Source organism: Perkinsus marinus (genome assembly GCF_000006405.1).
Source record: "Perkinsus marinus ATCC 50983 genomic scaffold scf_1104296933066, whole genome shotgun sequence".
Classification (NCBI taxonomy): domain Eukaryota; phylum Perkinsozoa; order Perkinsida; family Perkinsidae; genus Perkinsus; species Perkinsus marinus.
Window position 1 is genome coordinate 1,271 of NW_003215275.1, and position 6,535 is coordinate 7,805.

The window sequence follows — 6,535 nt, forward strand, 5'->3', positions numbered from 1 at the left end:
ATTCGCAATGCACAGTCCAATAGGCGTTTTACACAGCGTAGGCTCGCCTCCCGAAAACGCTCGGGGATGTTACGAGGCCGAAAGGCAGGCAATTGTGCTTGAAGGCTTTGCTGGGATCCCGAGGGTCCAGAAAGCATAGGAATCCGCGTTCGCTCGATTCCACACTAATAAATCTGAACGCTGATACTATGTCCCATTCTAACAACCAAACTTGGCTATCCTCATCTCCAACACTAGGGGTTGGTCGCGGGACATTAGCCAATAGGTCGTAAACATCCCGGAACCTAGGAAGGCAGCGGGTTGTTTTCAGTTCACGGACAGTACCGTCTTCGCCTTTGCTTTCGAGTAGAGCTCCAGTACGTACGGTAATATTGATACCACTCCTCCTGAAGTCGTCCAATTGTCGGATGGCTTTAAATTCCTTCCCGTTTTTCACATCACATGAACTTTCGACAACGCCTTGCAGTCTGGACTCGTCGGATTAATCTCTGATAACCGGCCTAGCCGAAGCTCCTTCGCTATGAGCTCTTCGAACAGCCTATACATATCTGGAGGAATGCTGCCCTGCGGCCAGTCGCGTAGCCTCAGCTCCTCGAGTTTCTCGCCAGGCCACCGCACGAAGGACGGCTCATCCTTCTTTGGTTTGCCAAACTTGTCAGTATCGATTGCTGGCCATTCCGCATTTACTGAACCGGGATCAAGATGCCAATTGGTGCTCCCTCAGCTACCATCCGGCAGATATCCGCGTCTTCACCGGGCGACTCCGTCGTTGCTCCTTTACCAGGGGCCATACTGAGGCAGAGCTCTTCTAGCAGTCTAGCGCGTAGAGGGGACGGGGGGGGGGCGGCCAGCTCTCCCAGCTCCGATTTATTGATGTCCTTCGCGACCGAGATGAAAGTGGTCAAGTCCTCAAGGAGATCATTGGCCACACTATTGAGGGAAGCTCCGTCATTGGCGTTCCACTCCACACTCATCGCGGATTGCTCTTCCCGAGAGCTGGCAAAGAAACGATCTACGAAGTCCTTCGGGCCGCACAGAACCTCTCTGTGTGCTTAATTAGAGTCCCAGAAGTACTCTCTATTAATGGCAGCTCAGATTCTCGAAACTCGAACTTGTCCCACTGCCCTGAGTACCCGGAGCCATCTCGAGGCTGTCCCTCCACCGCTGCGGCTGATAATTCCTGGGTCGCCGCCTTCCAAGGGTGATCTTCAGGCTTGCTTCCCAACTCTCTGCCCCGATCTCGCTGTTTCTTCGCTTGGGTAGACCTCACGTGTGGCATTTCCCAAAGAAGAGTCTCTTTGTTAAGTGGGAACCAAACTGAACGACAGTCGTTCCGAGAACGATGTTTCCTCCGTCCCATTTATGGTGTTATGACCACTAGGAACGGCACTGACGCAACGCAACAGCCACCAGTTTTGACTACGTGATAATCAAACTTCGGAAAATGGCGGAAACTCAACTTCAACAGTGTTGGATTGGCACCAAACCAATGCCGCAGCTATTGGTCCTTAGGGTTCTTCCTTGATCGTTCATCCTTCACCTGCCCAGTCCTAGGGCGTTTATCAGACCCGAAGCTACTGTCCTTCTCCCCACCTTGACCGTTCTGCCAATAAGGCTTAGATTGGGGGTCGCCGAAATGTTTACGATAACGGCAATCCCTACCGAAGGGACAGGATTGGCGAGTGAAACGGCAAGTGTCAGCACCGAAGTGCATAGCGCTCCCTTGCCTACGTATACCCTTGCCCGAAGGTGGCCTCGGTATGCCAGATTGGCTCACCGCCGGTTTAGCCAAGGCTACAGCTATCAACTCGTGAGACTCATAGGATCTTAAATAGGTACCGAGGGCAGAGTCGACTTGGAGAGAAGGGTCAGTGTCCCGCAGGCGGGTGACCCCTTGTGGCAAGGCCAGCCTGTAACCCTTATCACACTCGACTGCTGCCTCGAACGATCGTGACCTCGCTAACCAGAGCAACCGGCTCAGATAAGCAACCGTGCCTTCCTCAGCTTCGAGAAGATCTCGACCACGACGACACCACCACCACCACCATAGTTTTTGTTGGAACCGACGACTTCGCTGGCAGTACCGGGACTTTTGGTGGATGAGCTGGCAGACTTCGCATCGGCTACCTCCGTCATAGTGGTTGTTTCGGACTCTCCGTCGAGTCCCCCATATGCACACCTTCTCAATAGTTCGTCGGTCAGCTCCTTGTCCTCCAGGGCCGCCTCGAGCACACCCACAGTACTAATACCCATGTCGACACAAACAGTCGACGCTTTCTTAGCCAAGTCGGGGAAAACTTCGCGGAAGAGGTCGGGCGTGCTGGACGTGGTAGACATATAAAACAATCTGCGACCAGCTCACGTAAATACATGCGTCATACAAATACGTAGCATGACCCAATACTCGTCTAGCTGAATTCTGTGGCGGAGTTTCTGCCTAGCCTGGCACGCTAAGCTAAGGTCCTCAGCTCGGGCACCGAGCCTCGGTGGAGAACACAGTGTCGCAGTCACTGTCTCTAGGGCAACGAGAGATTGAGCGGACACGGACTCCGTGTCACGGAGGCAAGTCGACGAGTGGTCAGCCACGCGAGGCGGCCGTCCTAAACTCGTAGAGCCACTCTAGCCCGATCAACTCTGGGTATCAGCTTGGTCTAACCCCGAGACAGAGACGCACAGAACCCAGGTCTCATGATGAAACTAACATCCCGCCGGGATGATCCCGGCAGGGCTACTACTCGAGACCACCTCGAGAGTCACGACAGCTTCCGCTTGTCGTTCTTTACCCCACCATCCAGCCACTAAGGGAGTGACTCAATCATGGTGTCGACCATGTGATATTGTTATCAACAATTCGTTGACGTCCCAATGGTTCGGACCCTACGCCATAGGTCGGTGCTGTAGGGATAGCGATCCCAGCCTATATTTGACCTGCCACTTCAGGGCGGCACATGACTGGGCCACGTTGGTTCCCTACCAAGTCCCAGTCAGTGCTTAAAACACAACATATTAAGTGAAACCGCACACTGATGAAAAATTAGTCTTAAACCTGCCACTTCATACACGATATTCGATGAACCTGAAGAAAGAAGCAAAGGGATGAAAGGAAAGAACCAAGAAGACTGAGAGGAAGAAAGAGAGAGGAAAAAAAATATAAACACCGTCACACCCAAGATAGCTCGTCTGATGCCTAACTAAGAGTGCTTGAGGGTTTCCAACAGGAAGTCTCAAGCACTCTGGGAGAACTTTCTCTGTACTTGGGTGTGTGGTCCGAAGGTGATCAGAGTGGATCACTGCTTTAGCAACGACTTGACGTCTTGCTTTTCTCTTGAAATTCCGTCATCTGTCTTTCGGCTATCCGTGAACTTGCTCTCTTGGGAGACCTTCACTCTCGTACCAGACCAGAAGTTTATGGTGCTGTCAGCCACTTACCAGGATTGAACTGACGACCTCCTGCTTACAAAGCAGACGCTCTGCCACTAAGCTAAAGTGGCACATAGAGTGAGTACATAAATTAATAATCTTCCTGTATCCTTTGCGGAGTGAGCAAACCTGCTCCTGCTTCTCGTACCAGACCAGATATTTATGGTGTTATAAGCCACTTACCAGAATCGAACTGACGACCTACTGCTTTCAAAGCAGACGTTCTGCCACTAAGCTAAAGTGACACACCAAATAACTGCATAAATCAATAATCTTCCTGTATCCTTTGCGGAGTGAGCAAACCTGCTCCTGCTCCTCATACCCGACTAGAGCCTAATGCTGCTGTAAGCCACTTGCCAGGATTGAACTGATGACCTTCTGCTTACGAAGCAGACGCTCTACCACTAAGCTAAAGTGGCACACACACTAACTATATGAATCAATAATTTTCCTGTCCCCTTCACAGAATGGGCCATCCTGCTCCTGCTTCTCGTACCAGACCAGAAATTTATGGTGCTATAAGCCACTTGCCAGGATTGGACTGACGACTTTCTGCTCACAGAGCCGACGCTCTGCCACTAAGCTAAAGTGACGCAGAGAATAAGTACATAAATCAATAATCTTTCTGTATCCTTTGCGGAGTGAGCAGACCTGCTCCTGCTTCTCATACCCGACTAGAGCATAATGCAGCTGTAAGCCACTTGCCAGGATTGAACTGACGACCTTCTGCTTACAAAGCAGACGCTCTGCCACTAAGCTAAAGTGACGCACAGAATAAGTACATAAATCGATAATCTTTCTGTATCCTTTGCGGAGTGAGCTGACCTGCTCCTGCTTCCCGCATCAGACCAGAGATTTATGGTGCTATCAGCCACTTGCCAGGATTGAACTGACGACCTTCTGCTTACAAAGCAGACGCTCTGCCACTAAGCTAAAGTGGCACATAGAGTGATTACATAAATTAATAATCTTCCTGTATCCTTTGCGGAGTGAGCAAACCTTCTCCTGCTTCTCGTACCAGACCAGAAATTTATGGTGCTATAAGCCACTTGCCAGGAGTGAACTGACGACCTCCTGCTTACTAAGCAGACGCTCGACCACTAAGCTAAAGTTGCACACAAAATAAGTGCATAAATCAATAATCTTCCTGTATCCTTTGCGGAGTGAGCAAACCTGCTCCTGCTCCTCATACCCGACTAGAGCTTAATGCTGCTGTAAGCCACTTGCCAGGATTGAACTGACGACCTTCTGCTTACGAAGCAGACGCTCTACCACTAAGCTAAAGTGACGCACAGATTAAGTATATGAATCAATAATTTTCCTGTCCCGTTCACAAAATGGGCCATCCTGCTCCTGGTTCTCGTACCAGACCAGAAATTTATGGTGCTATAAACCATTTGCCAGGATTGAACTGACGACCTTCTGCTTACAGAGCAGACGCTCTGCCACTAAGCTAAAGTGGTACACAAAATGAATGCATAAATCAATAATCTTTCTGTATCCTTTGCGGAGTGAGCAAACCTGCTCCTGCTCCTCATACCCGACTAGAGCCTAATGCTGCTGTAAGCCACTTGCCAGGATTGAACTGACGACCTTCTGCTTACGAAGCAGACGCTCTACCACTAAGCTAAAGTGGCACACACAGTAACTATATGAATCAATAATTTTCCTGTCCCCTTCACAGAATGGGCCATCCTGCTCCTGCTTCTCGTACCAGACCAGAAATTTATGGTGCTATAAGCCACTTGTCAGGATTGGACTGACGACCTTCAGCTCACAGAGCCGACGCTCTGCCACTAAGCTAAAGTGACGCAGAGAATAAGTACATAAATCAACAATCTTTCTGTATCCTTTGCGGAGTGAGCAAACCTGCTCCTGCTCCTCATACCCGACTAGAGCCTAATGCTGCTGTAAGCCACTTGCCAGGATTGAATTGACGGCCTTCTGCTTACGAAGCAGACGCTCTACCACTAAGCTAAAGTTGCGCACAGATTAAGTATATGAATCAATAATTTTCCTGTATCCTTTGCGGAGTGAGCAAACCTGCTCCTGCTTCTCGTACCAGACCAGATATTTATGGTGTTATAAGCCACTTACCAGGATCGAACTGACCACCTTCTGCTCTCAAAGCAGACGTTCTGCCACTAAGCTAAAGTGACACACCAGATAACTGCATAAATCAATAATCTTCCTGTATCCTTTGCGGAGTGAGCAAACCTGCTCCTGCTCCTCATACCCGACTAGAGCCTAATGCTGCTGTAAGCCACTTGCCAGGATTGAACTGACGACCTTCTGCTTACGAAGCAGACGCTCTACCACTAAGCTAAAGTGGCACACACACTAACTATATGAATCAATAATTTTCCTGTCCCCTTCACAGAATGGGCCATCCTGCTCCTGCTTCTCGTACCAGACCAGAAATTTATGGTGCTATAAGCCACTTGTCAGGATTGGACTGACGACCTTCTGCTCATAGAGCCGACGCTCTGCCACTAAGCTAAAGTGACGCAGAGAATAAGTACATAAATCAATAATCTTTCTGTATCCTTTGCGGAGTGAGCAGACCTGCTCCTGCTTCTCATACCCGACTAGACCCTAATGCTGCTGTAAGCCCGTTGCCAGGATTAAACTGACGACCTTCTGCTTTCGAAGCAGACGCTCTACCACTAAGCTAAAGTGACGCACAGATTAAGTATATGAATCAATAATTTTCCTGTCCCGTTCACAGAATGGGCCATCCTGCTCCTGGTTCTCGTACCAGACCAGAAATTTATGGTGCTATAAGCCACTTGCCAGGATTGAACTGACGACCTTCTGCTTACGAAGCAGACGCTCTACCACTAAGCTAAAGTGGCGCGCAGATTAAGTATATGAATCAATAATTTTCCTGTCCCGTTCACAGAATGGGCCATCCTGCTCCTGGTTCTCGTACCAGACCAAAAATTTATGGTGCTATAAGCCACTTGCCAGGATTGACCTGACGACCTTCTGCTTACAAAGCAGACGCTCTGCCACTAAGCTAAAGTGGCACACAAAATAATTGCATAAATCAATAATCTTCCTGTATCCTTTGCGGAGTGAGCTGACATGCTCCTGCTTCCCGTATCAGACCAGA

The 6,535-nt window shown here is 49.5% G+C and overlaps 2 protein-coding genes and 18 non-coding genes across 20 annotated transcripts; all 20 read right to left on the reverse strand.

Annotated features, from left to right (window-relative positions):
* Positions 1 to 683: 683 nt before the first annotated feature.
* Positions 684 to 974, reverse strand: Pmar_PMAR019282 (hypothetical protein; the record flags this gene model as incomplete). The annotated part of the gene is made up of 1 exon (XM_002785327.1): positions 684 to 974. The coding sequence occupies one exon, from the start codon at positions 972 to 974 to the stop codon at positions 684 to 686; it is 291 nt and encodes a 96-aa protein (XP_002785373.1).
* A 524-nt stretch (positions 975 to 1,498) lies between these two features.
* On the reverse strand, positions 1,499 to 2,337 carry Pmar_PMAR019283 (hypothetical protein; the record flags this gene model as incomplete). The annotated part of the gene is made up of 2 exons (XM_002785328.1): positions 1,499 to 1,910; positions 2,180 to 2,337. The coding sequence occupies 2 exons, from the start codon at positions 2,335 to 2,337 to the stop codon at positions 1,499 to 1,501; spliced, it is 570 nt and encodes a 189-aa protein (XP_002785374.1).
* Positions 2,338 to 3,419: 1,082 nt separating this feature from the next.
* Positions 3,420 to 3,491, reverse strand: Pmar_PMAR019284. The gene has a single exon. It is a non-coding gene; the product is annotated as a tRNA-Thr (tRNA).
* A 102-nt stretch (positions 3,492 to 3,593) lies between these two features.
* On the reverse strand, positions 3,594 to 3,665 carry Pmar_PMAR019285. Its single transcript has one exon. It is a non-coding gene; the product is annotated as a tRNA-Ser (tRNA).
* Positions 3,666 to 3,767: 102 nt separating this feature from the next.
* Pmar_PMAR019286 lies at positions 3,768 to 3,839 on the reverse strand. The gene has a single exon. It is a non-coding gene; the product is annotated as a tRNA-Thr (tRNA).
* A 102-nt stretch (positions 3,840 to 3,941) lies between these two features.
* On the reverse strand, positions 3,942 to 4,013 carry Pmar_PMAR019287. The gene has a single exon. It is a non-coding gene; the product is annotated as a tRNA-Thr (tRNA).
* Positions 4,014 to 4,115: 102 nt separating this feature from the next.
* Pmar_PMAR019288 lies at positions 4,116 to 4,187 on the reverse strand. Its single transcript has one exon. It is a non-coding gene; the product is annotated as a tRNA-Thr (tRNA).
* Positions 4,188 to 4,289: 102 nt separating this feature from the next.
* On the reverse strand, positions 4,290 to 4,361 carry Pmar_PMAR019289. The gene has a single exon. It is a non-coding gene; the product is annotated as a tRNA-Thr (tRNA).
* Positions 4,362 to 4,463: 102 nt separating this feature from the next.
* Positions 4,464 to 4,535, reverse strand: Pmar_PMAR019290. The gene has a single exon. It is a non-coding gene; the product is annotated as a tRNA-Thr (tRNA).
* Positions 4,536 to 4,637: 102 nt separating this feature from the next.
* On the reverse strand, positions 4,638 to 4,709 carry Pmar_PMAR019291. Its single transcript has one exon. It is a non-coding gene; the product is annotated as a tRNA-Thr (tRNA).
* A 102-nt stretch (positions 4,710 to 4,811) lies between these two features.
* Positions 4,812 to 4,883, reverse strand: Pmar_PMAR019292. Its single transcript has one exon. It is a non-coding gene; the product is annotated as a tRNA-Thr (tRNA).
* A 102-nt stretch (positions 4,884 to 4,985) lies between these two features.
* Pmar_PMAR019293 lies at positions 4,986 to 5,057 on the reverse strand. Its single transcript has one exon. It is a non-coding gene; the product is annotated as a tRNA-Thr (tRNA).
* Positions 5,058 to 5,159: 102 nt separating this feature from the next.
* Positions 5,160 to 5,231, reverse strand: Pmar_PMAR019294. Its single transcript has one exon. It is a non-coding gene; the product is annotated as a tRNA-Thr (tRNA).
* A 102-nt stretch (positions 5,232 to 5,333) lies between these two features.
* Pmar_PMAR019295 lies at positions 5,334 to 5,405 on the reverse strand. Its single transcript has one exon. It is a non-coding gene; the product is annotated as a tRNA-Thr (tRNA).
* A 102-nt stretch (positions 5,406 to 5,507) lies between these two features.
* Pmar_PMAR019296 lies at positions 5,508 to 5,579 on the reverse strand. Its single transcript has one exon. It is a non-coding gene; the product is annotated as a tRNA-Ser (tRNA).
* Positions 5,580 to 5,681: 102 nt separating this feature from the next.
* On the reverse strand, positions 5,682 to 5,753 carry Pmar_PMAR019297. Its single transcript has one exon. It is a non-coding gene; the product is annotated as a tRNA-Thr (tRNA).
* Positions 5,754 to 5,855: 102 nt separating this feature from the next.
* On the reverse strand, positions 5,856 to 5,927 carry Pmar_PMAR019298. Its single transcript has one exon. It is a non-coding gene; the product is annotated as a tRNA-Ile (tRNA).
* Positions 5,928 to 6,029: 102 nt separating this feature from the next.
* On the reverse strand, positions 6,030 to 6,101 carry Pmar_PMAR019299. The gene has a single exon. It is a non-coding gene; the product is annotated as a tRNA-Ser (tRNA).
* Positions 6,102 to 6,203: 102 nt separating this feature from the next.
* Positions 6,204 to 6,275, reverse strand: Pmar_PMAR019300. Its single transcript has one exon. It is a non-coding gene; the product is annotated as a tRNA-Thr (tRNA).
* Positions 6,276 to 6,377: 102 nt separating this feature from the next.
* Positions 6,378 to 6,449, reverse strand: Pmar_PMAR019301. Its single transcript has one exon. It is a non-coding gene; the product is annotated as a tRNA-Thr (tRNA).
* Positions 6,450 to 6,535: the final 86 nt, after the last annotated feature.